Source organism: Melanaphis sacchari, unplaced genomic scaffold (genome assembly GCF_002803265.2).
Source record: "Melanaphis sacchari strain LSU unplaced genomic scaffold, SCAv2.0 Contig20_pilon_pilon, whole genome shotgun sequence".
Taxonomy (NCBI): domain Eukaryota; kingdom Metazoa; phylum Arthropoda; class Insecta; order Hemiptera; family Aphididae; genus Melanaphis; species Melanaphis sacchari.
The window spans coordinates 6005633-6027089 of NW_020271042.1; the positions used below are offsets into that span (position 1 = coordinate 6005633).

General features: G+C 25.1%; 1 protein-coding gene across 1 annotated transcript; it reads left to right on the top strand.

Moving 5' to 3' along the window:
* Positions 1-10854: 10854 nt before the first annotated feature.
* Positions 10855-17265, top strand: LOC112593728 (asparagine synthetase [glutamine-hydrolyzing]). Its single transcript, XM_025338243.1, has 10 exons — positions 10855-11140; positions 11208-11333; positions 11952-12189; positions 13663-13836; positions 13908-14086; positions 14149-14326; positions 14422-14629; positions 14758-14931; positions 16569-16712; positions 17074-17265. Exons 1-10 carry the CDS (start codon positions 11015-11017, stop codon positions 17195-17197), a joined length of 1671 nt encoding a protein of 556 aa, XP_025194028.1. The 5' UTR covers positions 10855-11014; the 3' UTR covers positions 17198-17265.
* Positions 17266-21457: the final 4192 nt, after the last annotated feature.

The following is a 21457-nucleotide window of genomic DNA, read 5'->3' on the forward strand; positions in this document are numbered from 1 at the left end:
TAGATTATACATTTCTGTTAAAATTAATAATTTACAAATTACGATATACGTAACTGTATGACCGTTGCTAAGCGCCAAGTATAACGAAAGATAGTATTTAGCAAGTTGAATTGTGTATCATACGTTATACATTTCAAGTTTTCAATTAGTTCACTAAATTCACTTCATATTTTAAAATCTTATCTTGAATATCTGTATGATATACAGATAATATGATGGGTAGGTAGGGGTAGGTACTCATATTTTTTCGAGATTATTTTTTTATTTATACTTAGACATTTTCCATGTCTGAAATCTGAATCACATAATTCCCAGCAAAATCTGATATAATATTTTAACAATTTTTTTTAAAAAAAATTTCAGTACTGTCCAATAAGAACTAAAATCATGTGTTTATGAAATGCCAAGTGCGCGGTACAAAATTAAAGAGTGTGTAATGTGTAAAAGTGTCAACCTATTTTTCTTAGTTTTGATTGATTGGTTTATATATGTATTAATATATGTGACTTATTTTGTAAAAATATCTTTTCTGCATAACATATAGGTATAGCCGGTATAGGTATGTTACGGGCAAGTCAATATCGGGCAAACCTCAGAAATGTTTGGGCAAAACACGAATTGCTTCGGTACTTGAGCAAACTGTCATTTTTTGGCTTTTGTCTTGATAAACCGAGTTATGACAAAACAATATAATTTGGGTAAAACCGTAGTGACTTACTGTAAGATTTTATCACGATTATTAATAGTACTAATAAGTAATAGTAGTCAATAGTTGTAGTCTATACACGTAGACACGTAATCAATTTATCGTATTTTATCTACTCTTTATTTTTAGTTTTACAGAATAAATATTATCTAATTGGTGTATTATTATAGAAAGAAGGAAAAAATTAATCACGCAAGCACCTCAAAAATATATTTTTGTTGTATTTATGTAAAAAAAATGTAATAATTTTTAAATTCTTAATACTTACATATATCTATACTAACTCTTAACAAGGTATATATGAATAAATTAATAACGTATTATATATTATTCATACAGAAACTTTGACTAATTAATGTTTATGTGTATGGTTTAAATACATTTGGGGAGGGGGCGAGGGCAACCCCTAAAATTGTACTCCAGAACTGTGTTGTACAAAAAAGTATATTTTTAATCTCTCCCGCCAAATTATACTAATTCTGTTAAACATATTGTTCAAAAGGACAATGTTTTCGCTCAAATTGCTTTCTTTTAAATGGTACACAACCTTCCGTAAAAGTTTGTCCAAACTCCAAACGAACTCGTTTTAGATAACTGGAAAAAATATAGATTTTATAAGTCTAATTATTAGTCTGATGCCCTATGCCTATCCAAACATAACTAATTTACTATTTTATTAAATATGTTGATCATATAAATTAGTAATTTACAATAAAATAAATAAATTACTTTATTGATATCAGAAGCAGATTTATCTTTTTTACGGCTTTAGGCACCAAAAATTTGCCGCCTCTATATTATATGAACAATTGAACAAGTTACCCCAACCGTATACCATACACGATATAGAAAAATATAAAATATAAAATAAATACGCACATTATTAATTATTTTTCGTAAATATAAAGTAATTAATTTTTCATTTTTTTTTTTATAATTTTGATGTTTTTTAATAAAACACTACTAAATTTGCTGCCCTAGGCAGTTGTCTACAGTGCCTAATGAAAAATCCACCCCTGATTGATATCAATGAATACACTACGTCATTATACATAGTGCAATGTTATCCACCAGATTTTCGGTATCGTCTATACAATCGGAGGCTAATTTAAAAGTATTTCACATATTTAATTTAAGAATAAATAATTTTTCTTATTAATTCGTGATTGTATCAATACGTAAAAGTGCTTAATATAAGAATTTGTTTTAATAAGGCAGGGGTCATTTTGACCCTTTAAATTCTCCCTTTCAATAAACTTAATGGTTACTATATAGTTTAACGTTTAACTATGTACATATTTGATTATTTTCTACAACTCTACATCGATCATCGACCAAACTAAAAGAAGATTGTTTTTCATTAAAATATATACGATGACGCTTAAACATAAACATGAATATATAATTGTTCACCTAGCACTTACCAAGCTATAAATAATAATTTTGTAATTTTTACAGATGTACTAAGATTCTAAATTAAATATAATGGAAAATAACAACACTATCATAGATCAATATACACCAGATTATCTATATTTTATATATCTATAACCTGTAGTTAATATTGACTATACCTAACCTACTAAACTCATAAACTTTAGAACGGTGCATAATGTTCCGAATGTATTAAACATTTATCAATAGGTATATGATATGATATAATTCATTAGAACACGCTTAATCAACTAATAAAAACATTCCCAGACACGAAGAAAAAATCTATATCATTATATAATAAATAATAACTCAGCCCAAGACCTAAAATATAAATGTGTGTTAGCATAGGTATATCTAGTAATTTACTGATACTATTGAAAGTAAACGTTTTTATAGGTATCAAATTAACTTTTAGTATTTTTCAGGACATTATTTTATCACATTTTTATTAAATATAATATACTCAATTTTATTACACAAATATTTTTATGAACATAAAATATCTAGATTATTTATTTGTTTCACATTCAATGCCTCAATAATTAATTATGAATATTAATAATTCATTATTATTATTAAAACAGTAAGGCTGTGAATTTAATTTGCTAAGAAACTTTTAAGTATCATACTTAGTCTAAAGTATGCATTCAAAATTTACAAAAAATATTCTAGAAACGCTCAAATATGCAAGAATATGTATTATTTAAAACACTAAAAATATAAGAATGGTTATTAAAATTTTGGTTTTTAACAAAACATAATCTGTACGCAAATATAATTTGTTATTTATAGAGACAAAAAATACGTGTGGTAATTAATATGCAGTAATATATTTTATACGAATATGCAAAACAGTATTTTTGTACATACTCTAGAGTGTAAACACTCATACAGGTAAGTTAGACTGTAGATATATAATATAAAAAAAAAAAATTGACTAAACTTATTCTTTTTAAGATAAAAATAAAAAAAATAAATAACAAGGTAGTAGTAAGTAGGTACATTATAAATATCAAGGTACAAACTGGCACATAAATTAATAATATTGTTAATTTCCAAGTAATGAATAGCAAGTACTGAATAATAACCGTTTAACTTATGCCAATGGCTTTTCTTGCGTTTCGTTAGAAGTATGTATTATATTGTTATTAATCGTTGTTTACTTTTATCATTGGGTATTATGATCCATATTCTCTGATAAAATAAGTAATAATTGTAATACATGACGTAAACCAAGTAAATTTTAAATAAATTACTATACGAATATTTACAAATTATTTGAAATTATAATAGATCATTAGTTTTTTAGGCATTAAGTAACTTTAAACAAAGTGTTTACTGTTTTTGTTGAATAACAAAATTTAATAATTATTTTTAATTTTGATGATATTATTTTCAATGTTTATAATATAAAAATATTACGACACAAACATAACATTTGCCAAATTGATGAGTGAATAACCAAATTAAATTATTACGTTAATAACATTAACATTTGTCCTCCTGAGAAGTAGAAAGTTATTTTTGATCATGTAGGCAGTTGGTGGAAAAGAATATTTTATAAAATTATACATAGTGTTGTGTAGACATATACCTATTTGTACAAGTCAACGTATAATATAATTTACTAGATACATAAAAAATATGTATTTAGAGTATAAAAAGTATTTTAATTTTAATTTGAAAAATATACGCATAATTAAAAAAACAATAACTAGATAATAATAACTAATTTACTATATTCTTATTTGAATTATTTATAAAAAACTAGTAGCTACACTTTGTTAGAATACTTCATTATAATGGATGTGTTAAATTTGAATTAAATGAAAAATTATTATTGACATTTTATTAAAATATCGCAAATAGTAATTTATCTTTAAGTAGGTATGTTGTACGTATTAGTTGAAAAAAATAAATTACATATACTATAATATTATAACTACTAATATTTATTAAAGTAATGTTTCATAAATATTATTAGCTGTTATTAACGAATAAGTCGATTTAAACTGTAGAATGCAAACGTAGATACCGTAAAACGATATGAATAAGTTGTAAATTGGTATTTAGTTTAAAAGTAATATAAATATTTTTAAATTGTCAGTGTTTTTAGTAAATAATAATATGCGTAATAACGAAATGTTCCTACGAATAGTATTTTTTAAATTACAAAAAAATAGTATACTAAATCATTATTTTTTGTTTAAATATCTTATTTAGTAAAAATTGAACTTGAATATCTACAAAAAAATAAAAGTAGTGCTCATGAATTTTTAATATTTTTAAATTGCTATAAGAAAAACTTATGTAGAGTTTCGTATTAAATTTTCAAGCTTTTTTTCTTAAGAATGAATTGTTATTATATGTTTGAATATCCAGTCATCCAGTGTCATAAAAATTAGAACTTTAATCGTTCATAAAAATGTGACTTAACGCTAATCTTGTTTTTCTTAATTCCTATTAAACAAAATTCATGAGGAATTTTGCAGTAGTATCAATATTAATCGTTGTAAAAAACTTTAAAAACTTTCACTAATCCGTTCAGAATATAACAATTAAATTTTTAAAGAATTATATAATATGATTTATAAATTAAATTACTATAAATATAACTATACTAATAAAACTAATATTATAATACTCAAGAAATCCACTTGGGCTTATCTCAAGCACTATTTAGGTTATAGGTAACAAGTAGATTTATTAGTTTAATATACGTTTAAAAATATTTAAAAAAATGAATTGCAGTTGTCATAGGTAGTTTAACTAAATGTCACAAATAATAATAGTTTTAAACTACTTATAATAATCTTGTCTAATTACTCATTTTCATAATTTAAACACACAAATGTTAATGTAATAATGATAATTGATATAGATAAAAAAAATAACATTATTATTTTGATATTTTCATGTATAATATTATTAACAATTTTGAATAATAATAGACGTCAATGTTATAAAAAACGTCATTGTGTTTAAGTTAAAGAAAATAATACACTCCGTTCTACGATAATATATCAAAATCATTTATTTTATAATTATTAAATAGGTACCTATTACCCACATTGTACGTCAAACAAATTATCATATCAGTAGTGTATAAGTTACGTATAACTGAAATATTTAAAAATATTTTGGAAAACATTTAATAATTTCTGACGTTCAGAGTAATCTATTAATCTATAAGGTTAACAAAATAACTTTTATCTTAGAATTGTCCTATATAAGTAATGTATTAGATACCTACACTATTTTATTATACTGATATAAAAATGTGTTGTGCATTTTCAGTATACGTCAGAACTCACTACACGGTATGATCAATATATATATTTTTTTATATTGAATTCGAATAATTATTGATAGTTGGTAAAAAAGTTTGTAGGTTATAAGGCTCATTATTCATTAATCGAAAACTCATCCCGTTTGAATAAATCAAAACATATTATTGTGACGGTGTTATGAAGAGCAAAATGATTATATTAGTTGATAAGTAGTACTTATAGGTTAGGTTAGGTTAGCATAGATTAGCCTATAGATGTACCAGTACCTATCCAATTTACAATATTTTATTATAATTGAATAAGTATACTAAGGTATGTATATTTTACATAATATTGTTACAAGTTATTTAAAATTTAATAAAATATATAATTTATAAATAAATAAATAGAAATTATAGTAAAATTATGGTATATCGTTTTTTTCGAATACAATATTAAAAAGTATTATATTATTATGTTACATACTGACATACCCGAAAAGAAAAAACATCAACAATACATGTATACAGTACATTTTACGTTAACTTGGATGATATAAATTCCTTGTATTTTCTGTATTGCTATGGGTAGAAACCTTTTTTATAACATACCTATACTAATTTATTATTACAGTAATAATATCAATGGGAGTTTCATACAAGTAGTCATTAACAATAAGTATTGAATTAAAGACAAGTTTTATGAAATTCAGAATACTTCAACTTTATTATGTATTATTGAATCTAAAAACACAGTGTGCCAAGCTATGGGCATTACGTAATTCAACGTACATAACATAATGACATAACACACTAACATCCTTTAATTTATTACATATACTTATGAATTGTATATACACAGTTTTATAATAACAAATGATAATATTAGATGAACTTGCGATCGCAAAGTATTTTTTTAATTTTTTTTTTTAATTAATCTTAAGCTTCGGCAACAAGAGCCATTAGCCTTATACATATTTAAACATTTAATAACAATTCGATTACCATTTTAATATAAGTTTTTTTAAATATGTTTTCTTTTATATATATATTGCTTTATTTTAGTGCATTTGAGGAATGACTTGATGTTTTCTGGTTGACATTCGGGTCCGATTATCTCGTATGGATTTATTAATATATTGTGTTTTTTCCTTTCTTATTCGTTTGATCTGCATTCTGTCATCAAATGTTTTGCTGTAAAGGTAATTCTGCATGAGGTGCATTCCGTTGGTGATTGATTTTTTATGGGGTGTCCGTGTGTGAGGTAGGTGTAGCTTATTCTCTTATAAATATAAATTCTCTAAATATTCGTCTTACTTGAGGTTCTAAGTTGTGGCCAGGGGTTTATATATCGTTTAATTTCTCGTAAAATGGTATCGAAAAATGTGTGTGGTACTTTAATTGTTTAGATATGAAAAGACGAAATCACTTAGTTGGTCCTAGTGTACGTTTTGGTTTTGAAATCATATCGCGTATGGTAAATGATTAAAATTTAAGCAACGTTTAACTTAAGGTATGTGGCAATGGTTTGTCCGAATTTCAGTAAGATTTGTAACGCTTTTTAACGTCTGAATTTTTTAATTTAATTTTTATTTGATTGAAATGTCCAAATAACCAAATATCCAAATATGTATCTCAATAAAAATATACACATATTATTAATATTAATTTAAAATATACATAATAACAATTTTATATTTTATAATTCAGAAAAACATATTTTATTCAAATTCGATACAACATAATAAGTGATAACGCATCTTTTTTGATCATTTTACAATAAGGTACTAATATTTATTTATTTTACTATCTATAATCACATAATCACAACTACTTTTTTTTCTTTATTAAAAGTTGTACTTTATACTTAAAAACCAAATTGAAAACTTTGTCCTTTATACTCTTTATTATAGATGACCAGATAGCAGAATAATTGTTAATATTATGCTTACTAATCTGAAAGTGTCCACTGCGTTTAATCTCAGACCTCAGTCAGAACTCTTGTAATTTTGAATAAAGTAAAAAATATATTACTTTAAAAACGGCGTATACAATTATTGAAATGTTAGATACATGTTTGGATTTATTTTTATTTTTTATTGATGACTTATTTTTGTTTGTATATACTATGATAAATGACAGTACATATTACTATAAATGTTGTTTCATAGTTGGTACATGGTTTTGGGGAGGGACTTGTTTTTCTATATGTCAAGTAAATAAGTTCTACCCTAAATTTATTGGGTGGAATTAGCGTACATTATATTGTCTATATTGTAGTATACTAACAGTGTCTCGTGACTATTGAACGTCCAACCACTCGAACTCTTAACATTATTGTTATAGTTGATAAATTAACGTGGTTTAATTTTTCTACTTGGTACCTAAGTATAAAGTTATAGAAAATAATATATTTTTAAAATATAACTGATGTTTATAAACATTTTTTTTTAATTATACAAACATTATAATTAATTTTTAATTATATATATCAAATATAAATTGTACGGTGTAGTTATATGTCAATCATTTGATCATCTGATTACAATTAATTAAAACAAACTTTTGTCATTTGAAATTTTATTCTATGCAGTGTGCACTATTCTATTTATTATTTAGGTTTTAGGTTACTTTTAAAATTTATTAATTATTAATATATTGGTATGTATTAAATTTAATATTATACTTGTAGTTAGTTTTTGTATTAATATTTATAGTAATGTTTAAAATAGTCGGTGCAAACGAATTGCGTCCCGATAATATTTAACAACTATACTAATTACACCCGAAGTAAATACATTATTTTCTTTCCCATTTAATACAGACTTAAGATTCAATTTCAACATTGAATAAATATTTTAAATATCATATTGCTAAGTTAGATTAAAAATATTATTTTTTATCGTATCAGAATTATGTACATCAAAAATTTAATTTTCATCGTTAAGTATAAAAATAAAAGAATAAAAAGAAAATAGTAAAAAATATTAGTAATAATGTGCAAGTTATATTTATGTTATTATATTATATTTATGGCTCGAAAAAAATTTGAACAATACAGTTTTGATAAAATCAAAACGGACAAAACGTGTTATTTCGTTCACGTCGTATTTAATAATTTCGTTTCTTAACAATTATTGTTTTTAACATGTTTCATATCTTATTTTCTTTATTAGACTATAATTGCGAATTTTTATGCAAGTATATTTTTGTACGTTTTGAAGTATATCAATAAAATTGTTGATATTTGAATGAGCAGAATAAAACATACCGTTAAATTTTGAATGGAAAGCTTTTCAACTATTTGTTGTACGTGTAATTGAACCAAGTAGTTTTTAAATATTATCGGGACATAATTAGTATAGTAGTATAGAAAACTCGGGACGCAATAAGTATGTCACAAATCGCAATTTTTATATCAGGGACGCAATTCGTATGCAGCCAAAATAGTAACATAGCCAGGGTTTACAAACTAATAGTGGTAGGAAAGGCCGCACCCAGGGAAATATAAGTACCTACTACCTATTAAATTAATTATTATACCGAATAACCGAATAGAAGTGTAGAATACATTAAATCAATTAGTATGAGGAATACAACCCAAATTGGATATATCATATATTTATAGAAAATGAGGAATTTTTTCCGTGGGCCCATTTCTATTTTTACCATGTCAGTGCTATCCTCTCCCCTCTTACCACAATAATATTATTTTTGTATACTTTTTATTTTTACATAATGAAATAAATTCACCGTATTGTATTAATTAATAATTATTATAATTGTTATTTTCAAAAATATAATAATACGTTACGATTCAGTCCGAAATCTTGAATTTAATATATAAATATTGTTATAATCAATTTTTCAAAATCATTGTTCAATTCATTGAATGTGTTTTAAATGTTCTAATAGTTAATACTATATGTCTGTGAAATTGGCAGCCGACAATACCCTATTGATTCAAAAATTATGCCAATATTTTGTAATTAAATTGCAAATAGTTATAGCTAAAATCATATCCCTCGAATATTGGCCCCCACTCAAAACTTCACACAGCCCCTCTTTAATAATCTCAAAGTGTTTTCCAACAATATTTGTCAAAAAATAAAAATAAAATTTTCAAAATTTTAAGCAATGTTGCAATTATTCAAAATTGATTTACAAAATATTTGCATATTTATTGAATCGGTAGGAAAATGTCACTATACCATTTTCACGAACATTCATATTCCATACTATGGTTATAGTGACAATAATTGTGCAATTTTTGTTACCAATTTCTAAGGAAAGTTTAAATTATAAATTAAAATTATCCACCCTTTTTTAATTGCTACAATAATTTCACATAACTCATTCTGTCAATCAAATAGTCTTAGTGTAAGCTTTGAGCGTGGGTTCTTTAAACTAAGATATCTTTTAAGTTTTAAGTATATAAAATTTTTAAAACGTAATTACATAAGTACTTTGAATATAAGATCTATTAGAAAATTTTATTATTACGATTACCTTCAACTCTTTTAAAACTCACCATTGATTATGAAGATTAAAAGTATTTTTATATTTTTGAATACATTTATTATAAAATCAATCACTAATATTTTTAAAAAGACTATTCAAATAAAATCACATCGACTGTGTTTTTAATCAATTATTTTGTGTCAATAGTAAGTAGGTATATATACTAAATAGGTACCTACGTATCATAAGTATATAATATGTATTAATATAATATTATAATTGAATTACTCATTAGTACATTATAATAGTACTTATACATTGAATTATTTAACATCTACAATAAAAATTATCGTTTATACAATTAGTTCATGTTCAAAAATTTAAAGAAACTTAACTACAAGAATTTATTGTTGATTATTGTATACATTTTATAGTAAGCATTATAGTACCTATCACCTTAATAAATTTTTATTATTTATTACATGTCAAAATCCAGAAATAATTTACATGTACGTAGTAGCCAAGAACTTATCTGTTTTGCATATTAAGTATTATTCAAGAGGGCATCAATTTTGATTTCTCATATAAAGCATTAAATGCTTTTATAATGTTTGTATAATATACATATGTAATGCCCATGCAATATATATTATGTGTATTACATTTATTGAATATAAAATAATATCATATCATATTATAATAAATTAAACATATTAAAATTAATTAAATGCTTGTTATTTGTAATAAATTGAAGAAAAAAAATAAACAACTATGATAATATAAATAAAAAAAAGTGTTGTTTAAATATTAATAACATAAAATATTATTTGAGTATAATTACCATATTATTTACATAATATTATATTGATAAGTGTTAATAAATAAAAAAAAAAAAATATTTGATATCTAAATTGTTGTAAAATAATAGAGCCAATTAAAAAAAGAGTGAGCATTTTATTCAGAGTAGTGTTCAATGTCAATGCCACATGATTTCGTACACATGTATTACTGACTGAGTGCGAGTGGACTAAATATAAGACAATCCGACAGTCACTCGCTCAGTTTCAGTTGGCAGAGAACATTCGCAAGAGTAAAAAAAAATAAAAATATAAATTGCTCGGTGCTATATTAGAACTGTAATCATGTGTGGAATTTGGGCGCTTTTTGGTATCGATGTGCATTCAATTTCTAAATATGACAAGACTTTTTCAAAGATTCGACATAGAGGCCCAGACGCATGGAGATTGGAGTATGATTTAAAAGTGAAAGTAATAATAGAAAAATACTTAAACACTAAAATAATATTTTATTGAAAAACGACATTTATTTGTTTAGAATGTTTGTCTTGGATTCCATCGTCTTGCGATTATTGATAGCCTTTACGGAATGCAACCAATGAAATTACACAAATTTCCATTTGTATCAATGATTTGCAACGGAGAAATTTTTAATTGGAAACAAGTAAATATATAACTACAAATAATTTAATAATTTAAAAGACATTGAGAAACAATATACTTAAACATTCAAAATTTAAATTTAAATTATTTTGCTAGCACATAAATATATTATTTACATTAAATTTTTAATTTTAAAAATATACTACGAATATTTATTTTATTATTTATAATTTTAAGCGAATAAAAGTGATCAATACATTTTTTTGGTTAAATATTATTCAAATAAAAATTAGTATCAATATATTACAAAATATTAAAATTATAGTTAAATTTATATTAGGTATACCTAATATACAATTATTTGACTGTTTAACCGTATGCCTATTATCGCTCATCGTCGTTTTAATTTAATTTTAACTATAACAAAGTTCAAGCTAATAATATTATGTTAAATTATTTATAAAAGTTTATTATAAATAGTTATTAAAATTGTTTAGTATTATAATAATATTAAAAGAAACACTAAAACAAATTTGTGACATTTTAAAAATTTATAATAAATTATTTATTATAATAATTTGTGTTGTTTTTAATATTAGTTTTAATGTTTGAATTTTCGGGTTTTGTCACATAAGCAAAAAAAATAATTTACATATATTTTTTACAATTATATTAATAGCTTGGAGTTAAACACGGTTTCAATTATGAAACTCAATGTGATGTAGAGAGTGTATTACAATTATATGGAAGTTTTGGTATTGAAGAAACATTAAAACAATTAGATGCCGAGTATGCGTTCTGTTTGATTGATTCGCTAAAGAAAAAAGTATTTCTTGCAAGAGATCCATATGGTGTAAGGCCATTATTTTATCTGGCATCCAACAATGGTATTTTGGGAATATCTTCTGAAGCAAAAGGTAATCGTATTGATTTAATACACGATAGTATATTAAAATGTCCTGCGCTATTTCGTATTTTAATAAATTACACGTAAGAATCATTTTATTTATTATGTTGTATTATAGTATTAACAAAGAAATATTGTCAATTAATATTTTTTTTTTTAAATAATTTTTATAATGATGAATAAATTCATAAATTATAAAAATTTATCACGTATTTAAATTCAGATTTTATTCAACCAAATTTATTAAATTATAATTGAGTTATTTTATACATTGAAATACTTATAAAATATAAATACTTAGTACCCATAAATATCATGAAAAATAACAAATGTATGTGTAAATTTAATTATTAATATTTTATAATATATAAAATACTGATTATTATAATGTTTAAGACTAATTCTATACAGTCGTTAAAGACACTTGAGAATAAAATTATTTAACTACTATTCAAATGTGATTTACATTTATTTTTAATTTTAAAAATAGCATTATAAGTACAATTAGTAATATTGGTTATTAATTATGGCCAATCTAAATGTTATGAAGATCATTATTTCATCATTTTTTTTTTTATGTCGAAACAAAAATTAATATAATTTCGTCGTAAAGTAATATAGCTACCTATATAAAGTTATAATGTTAACTTTATCAATCGTTCTTTTAATGAAACACATAATTATTAAAAATCATTCTTGAAAAATAATTATTTTAAAGTGAAATTGTTATATGTATAATACTACTTATAAGTCTAACCTAAAACACTTAAAGGTCAATAAAATAAATTATCTAACTCATTTTTCTATTTATTTATTCTATCTTTTAAAATTATAATTGATTATTACTCAATTATAATAGTTTACTATGGTTAAATATTAATAATTAATAAACTATAATTTTATTTAAATTATATTTATAAATGTTATAGCATTAAAATTTTTAAGAATAAACAAAATATTTATAGTAAATAAAACTAAAAAATTTTTTGCAAAACAAAAAAAATTTAAGTTCAAATGTTAATTTTTAATATGACATTTTTTTTAATTACTTTTCACTTTTCTTTTACTTATATTATGCATTGTACAATGGTATAAGTTATTGTATAATACCTATGCATATATTGCTGATTATTAGATAATTATATAAGAAACAAGGTGATAGGTATGTTATTAAATGATATAAAGTATATATGTATTTATCATTAAACTATAGGCATGTCTGAATCTCTGCTCCTTGCTAATCATCGAATGTTAGTTAAAAAAGTTTAATAAAGTACACTTTAAATGACTTATATTGTAGGTATGCTTAAAATTAATGATTATCTACTTAACTCTACTTCCGTTTTTCGACTTGTACAATTTTTCATGACATTTAATTTTTTTTTTTTAATTTTTAAAGTATTGCTTATGCAGTTGTATTTATTTAAGTATACTTATAAAATTTAATATAATTACACAATACAAATTCAATATTTATTTGTAGGGTTGACATGTTTGATCAGTGAACTTGAACTTACCGAATGGGAAATGAAGCCTTTCCCCCCAGGTCACATGGCCGAGTATAATATTTTGCCTGACGGAAAATTGGAATTAGTTTCATTGAATCGTTTTTTTAAAATCGAGGAACCTATTTTGCCACCAGTACTGTTGGAAGAAGGCACGTTAAACAAATATTTTTTATTTTTATAGGTTATTTGAATTTAATATTAATATAAAATTATTTTATAGGCTTGGCTGAAAAAAATGTTCATGCTAATATTCGTAATTTATTGACACAAGCTGTTGAAAAAAGAATGATGTCGAATCGTCGTATTGGTTGTTTATTGTCCGGAGGGTTAGATTCTAGTTTAATAGCTGCTATATTGGTTAAGCTGTCAAAAGAAAAAGGTCTCCCATATCCAATACAGGTAAATAAAAAAAAAATTGTAATCATAATTCAAGAATCTATTCAATATTTTGTTGTGAATAGACATTTTCGGTCGGGATGGCGGACAGTCCAGATATATTGGCGGCAAGACAAGTGGCCAAACACATAGGTTCGGAACACCACGAGGTGCTTTTTACCGCCGAAGATGTGCTAAGCGTACTCGAAAAAGTGATTCACACGTTAGAAACTGCCGATATCACGACAATTAGAGCATCGTGTGGTAATAATAGAAAAAAAATCATCAAATATTCTATCGACCTATAGCTAACCTAATAAAGTCTGATTGTTACATACGCTTAAAATTAATTTTCACAGGAATGTACTTGGTGTCACAGTATATAAGCCAAAATACAGATACTGTAGTCCTGTGCAGTGGTGAAGGTGCTGATGAAGTGGCACAAGGTTACATTTACTTCAGGGACGCACCCACGCCAGACCACGCGCACAATGAGAGTCTAAGGTTGCTGGGTGATATATTCATGTACGATGGTTTGCGCGCTGACAGAACAACTGCCGCACACGGGTTTGTAATATCTCTTAAAGATATCTAACATTCCTTATTATAAGTACCTAACTGTGTACCGTTAAATACCTATCAAAAGAATAATGATTGAATGTATGACTGACTCTTCTGCCAATTGGAATTTTTAGACTCGAGTTGAGGGTGCCTTTCCTAGACTTGCGTTTTACGCAGTATTTCTTGAGCCTTCCCAAGACAATGAGACAACCACAAAACCAAATCGAAAAACACCTCCTTCGCTCGGCGTTTGATGGCACAGGTCTGTTACCAAACGAAGTGTTGTGGAGGCACAAAGAAGCGTTCAGGTATAATATTACTTAACTTTTATATCTGTAAGTTATACTTATTAGTTATTTCTTATATATATTATGTAGAATGTATATATATGCCATGTTATGTATCGTCTGCTTGGCACAACCCACCTAAATTAAGAATTGCATCGAAAATATTTAAACATAGTGATTGGCGCCATTAAAAGTAGTTGCACTATAGACGATAAAATTATATTAAGAACGATGGAGTACCATCTGCTATATTTTATAAATGAGCAAAACTGAAGAAATTTTTACTTTATTCCGGTACACATCATGTAACTTAGACAGGGTCCTTCTGAAAAATGATATGAAATTCGAACAAATCGCTTCACAAACCATTATAACAGATAGTATCATTCGAATTCAGTCATAAATTCAAAAGTTAGAATACAATTGTTTTAAATATAAGAACCTAATTATAAATTAAAACTCTATAAAAAACTTATTAAATTGATATTTTGTGCACCGTGGTCTTTGACCTTCTTTGACATAATTTCAAATTTGTATTTTCAATACAAATATATACAAATATCTGTTCGAAATGTATAGGTGTGGATCGCCAACAGGAATTGTTATCTACAGGCCGCAGGGTAATGACTAATAAGTATAGTGTCTAAGCCCAATATAGTACAACATAGTTTCCAAATAACTATAAAGTATAAAGAATAATATTATATTGTAGTCTTGTATTTTTCTACCACTATATAAACCGGAATTATAGGCATCAGTGAAGTATCTAAAGCTTAACTAAGAGGAGGATGTTAATACATTTTTTTAAATACAATTCTTAATGATATTTGAAACGAAGGGATTTTCTCAACATTAATCATTTTTTTGATTAATTTTTAATAATATTATTTATGTATTGATTTAGTATTTTAATTAATAATAATTTGAAAATTTTATTAGTATCTATCGATTAATTATAAACATATAAAAACAAAACTAAGAGAGAGAGTGGCTAGATAGATATTCCTCCCTTTTTTGAATTCACCACTGATATCATTTGTATAAATACCGATATTAAATATCCATGATTCAATTATATAGGTATAGTGTTATAGTACTTATAGCCTATAAATTACGGGCGTCAAGCTATTGAGTTTTTTTTAAACTTTCTTACAGTGTTTATTTAAAAGCTTTATGGATTACGATTTATACCTTATAGATACATATTATTATTAGTATTACATTATAATTATCAATGTTATCTATGGCATGTATAATAGAGGGTAAAATAATATTTATTATTTTATGATTTTTGAAGTTAAACACAAACTCAAGGTAATTAAAAAATTGATAGATTTTTATAAATATATTACATCCAAAAATCAATAATCTTTTAATTTGAGTTTGGAAGTGGTGATTTTTAATTTTTGTCGAACACACGTCGATACATTATAGGAATTAAGATATGTTTTGATTTTAATAATTTGTTTGATGTAGTATAATTCTGAAAACAGACTTAAAAGTCTACTAGAAATTAAATTTCACACTTTTTTTTATTTATAATTTTTTTATGATTTATTGAGGTAAAATAAACCATAGAATATAACTGTAATTGTAAAAGAAAAATTGTCACTTTTATTTCTGTTAAATTAATTAATAAGCTTAAAATATGGTTGCAGTGATGGAGTAACAACTGTCAAAAAATCATTGTTTAATATTATTCAAGAATGGATCGACCCGAAGTACACCGACGAAGATTTAGAACTAGCGGCAGCAAAATATCCACATTGCTCTCCGAATTCAAAAGAATCGCTGTTCTATAGGTATGATATATATATACTCCAGTTTATACAGTTACAGTATATAATATTACACTATTTAAAATATAAATAAAATAGTCTTATCATCTATGTAGTTCACATTTCAATATTTTACTTAATGATAGTGATTTTTTCAACGTGTAAGGTGTAATGCTTATTTTCTCATACCAAGCCAAATTATATAAGTTTGATGTTGTTAAAACAATCATTTTTTTTTAAGTTGCCTGTATTAAAATTTAATTATTTATTCGGGATTACTTATAAAATATGATCAAAACAATTTGACTTAGACAAGAAGTCAATGAGAATTATACGTGGTATGTATTTATATACAAACTAAACATTTTAAATGTCTAATTTTTAGGGACATATTCGAAAAATACTACGAAGGATTATCTTCTAAATTCATGCCTTACTTTTGGATGCCTAAGTGGACCAAAGTTAAAGATCCATCTGCAAGATTTATTCAACATTATGCAGCTAAATAATGTGTAATTTTAAAATTTTAACGTTAGGATTTATTACATTATATTGTATTATTTTAAACTTTAATAATCAAAACTAAAATGTTCTTGTTTCGTATTTATATTAAATACATTAGTATTTTTTATTTATAAAATATTTTTAAATTGTAACTTAAAACTTCTAAACGATGTTAAATATTTAATTGAAATATTATTGTACGATATTAAATAATTCGAACGAACTATGTATTGAGTGTACTATTTTTGTTTAATTAAAATAATAAAAAATATAATACAGTAAAGGCGGAAAAATGGGCTCTGCTATACAATAGGTGTCGAGTAGGTTATTATAATGGATGTGTTAAATTTTAATTCAATGATGTATCAATGTATATGAAAAACAATTTTGAGGGTAGACAGTCTCTTAGCCTATATCACCATAAGTATATCTTATGATCTGTTTTTTTGCATAGATATTAAAGTATTTTTAATTTTCGCCGAAAATCGCATTTATTAAATTAGGTACTATAATAACAGTGAACATAATGTAACAGACCATACGATTCCAATTCAAATTGAAGTCAATACCTACTACCTTATCGTAAGACAGTTTAAATATATTTATTTATATAATGATAGGTAACATCTTAGAACTAATCTATGTATTATTTTGTATAATATGTCATTGAGTAAAATAAAATTCATAGTATGCACAAAAAGTTTTATGTCCTTATGTTCTGTCGCTATCTTTGTATTAATTAGGTTATTTAAATAAACACAATTTTTTGATCATAATGAAACTTTATTATTACTTAAAAACTTAACTATTAACACAGAACAATATAGAAATAACACTCAATCAGCTGGACGGTCTACTGTATCTTTACGGTTTGGAGTATTGGATCCTAAAAGTTAAAACCGTATCCGTAATCTGACTAGATATTGGTAATGTGTATCCTTATTTGTTACGATATTATAAAAACGGAAACAATCCATTGCCCGCGTTATTTTTGCGGGTCTTATGTAAACAAACATTGCTAGAAACGAGCAAATTTGGAATTGCAATAGTTACATATTTGTATTATTATTCAGTGTTCTTTCAACAGTTTTAACTAATTTTCAACAATATATTGTTCTGTGATAATATTGATATTATTTATTTAAGTGATAACGTATGCCTCCCCTCCGAAACCGTGTTCAAAGCCAATATCGCTCGATTTGTTTAATATTAGACAGTGTCTATACCTGCTATTAACAATGCACACTTGTACGCGGCAGACACATTAACACGTTACAACGTCTCTTATCCCTTATCAGTTATCACAATATACAATATCAATATATATATAACACTTCCTTCTTAAATTAAGACTCAATACAATAAAATAGATTATTAATTAATTCTTACATAAACAATAAATAATAAATAATAATATAATGTAATTAATATTAGTATTTAAAATTAACATAAAAACAATAGTGTACAATAGTATAGTCAGTAGGTATAGATATTTTAATTTTTTAATTGTTACAAATTTAATTTAATAGTTGGTTTTTTTATTCTTTTTGAATTTCTCACTTCTACTTTGTCTGTTACTTCTGGTGTCTCTGACAATTTAGTCTCATTCACTAAATAATATCTATATCTACTTCTTCACTTTTTTCAATGTTTAGTTTTAGTAGTTGATCTGTATGTTTTTTTACATACTCGTATTATTCCACTTTCTAATTCAATTATATACATTATATTCCCTAATCTTTGTTTAATTTTCTCTTTAATCCATTTATTTGTCATATACTCTCTTAATAATACAATATCATCTATTTAAAATTCTTTACTACTACTTTTACTATTGATTTGTTTTTCCTGATTTTTATGAATATTTGTTCTAATGTTTGGTTCAAGTAAGTCAAACCTAATGCAAAGATTCCTACCTAATAGTAGTTTAGCTGGGCTTTCTTTAGTCGTTGTATGTGTGGCAATTCTATAATCAAATAAGAACTGATCAAGGCGTTTATTAATATCAAGTATATTGATTTTTTTTTTAAAGGTTTTTATTATTTTAACACTACTCTCTGCTTGACCATTACTTTGAGGGTAGTAAGGCGATGATGTTCTATGTCTTATTCCGTTTTCTTCTAAATATTGCTGAAACTACAAAGATGTGAATGGGGGGGGGGCATTATCTGTTACCAAGTATTCAGGTAACTCAAATCTTGCAAATAGATTTCTAAATATATTTATGGCTCCTTATATATAGCTCCTGTTGCATTGACTTTAAATACCTCCAACCACTTTGAGTATGCATCTTCTATTATTAATAAATATATTACGTCAAAGATTGCATATACTACCCATGAGTATATATATATATGCTAAAGAGTGTATAAATGCCTTAGAGTGTATATATAGTATATAAATACTCTGTTCCCTTGGATGCAAATATATATGCCAATGAATTTATTTATTTTCCATAGAGTTTATATATTTGCCAGAGTGTATTTATTAGCTATAGATGAAAATATACGTTATACGATGTTTATATCATTATACTTATTATTATATCATATTCATATATATCTGATCGTATGATAATATCTTTAGCTTCTTTAGTGAGCTTTTAGTTTGATTTTTTTGTTACCCCTCCTCCTTCTTCGAATGGATTTCGTGATCCTCGCAAAACTATTAGCAAACAAATGTTTATATTGCGCGTTCAAATACATACAAATAGAGTGCAAAAAAAAAATCATATTCTTAAGTGGAGGGCTGGTGTGACGTCATGCCCCTGAAGAGTTTTGATATATATTAGCCCCTTTGGTAGTACAAATTCAGTGCCACTGCATACAAATTTGTATAAATGATAGAATAGTATAATTTCCATATTTTTAAAAAGGAGGCTGACATGACGCACGTAATCATGCCCCCCCACAAAGATAACTATACTACCGTCTACTGTTGCGCTATCTTCGTCGGTAAACCCCATAATAAATATGGGTTATTCAAATATTTTCTTTTCACTTACTAGACGTCAATTTCTAATAACAATTGTTTTTGCTATAACAATAAACAAAACACAGAGACAAAATTTAGATAAAGTAAGATTGTATTTTCTCCAACTTGTATTTAGTCATGGTCAACTTTATGTAGCTATGTCCAGAGTTAGATCTTTTGAAAAATTAAAAACACAAATAATACCGAAAAACAAAAAAGATACAATAAATATACTTTTTAAAGAAATTCTATAATAATAATACACAAATACATTCAAATTTTCATTTAACTGTCAATTTGTTTGTATAGGTGAAATATTTGCAGTTTTTTTCTGTATGAATATATTATGCGTATATTTATGAAGTTTATTAAAACTAAAGAACTTAGATTAATTTCCATTTTATGTTTTTCCTAAACATTTTTGTCGTATTGTTATAACCTTATAACTATATATTCATTGTTCATATATATATATATAATTATTTAAAAATCTTATTTTTTACTGTAACCCGGCAGTGACGGGTAATTCAGCTATAGTATATATATACTATTTAATGTGTCAAGGGGTAGCATGTAGACATATTTTACGAGTTCGATAAATAATTGATTTCACTGTGTCAGTTGGACGATGACGTGTTGAAATTGGATATTATAACCAGTCCAATAAACGTAACGATATAATTGGATGATTGTATTACTTTTTTGTGAAATGTATAGGTACTTCTATAAAGAGATGAACCGTATGCTGGTTAATGTATTAATATTTAATAAGCATGTATACCTATTACTGATAAATATATACATACCTGTACTTTTTGTCTGGCCATATGGCAATTATAACGTTACATCCCTTTCTGAATCCACTCGTGCGTACAAATAATAATACCACATAAATAACAAGTCAACTATTCGCGCATTAAGTATACATACTATATACGCCCCTATATATATATATATATATATATATATATGTGTGTGTGTGTGTGTGTGTGTGTGTGTGTGTTTGTGTGTATCTGTATGACTGTATATACTGTACCTATACGTTACGCCTCACTATATTTACGATTGGGTCATGCGAACAATATAATATGTATAATACGTCATCGACGTAGTCAGTAGGCAGACAATATGTTGAAAATTAAATAGGTAGGTTATTAGGTTGTTGAATATATTTATCCAATTGAATAATGATAAAAATGTATATTATATTATTATATATATTATAAATCTATACAGTGAAACAAAGTCTCATGAGGAATAAAAAAATTCATAATTTAAAGAAATTCGTTAAA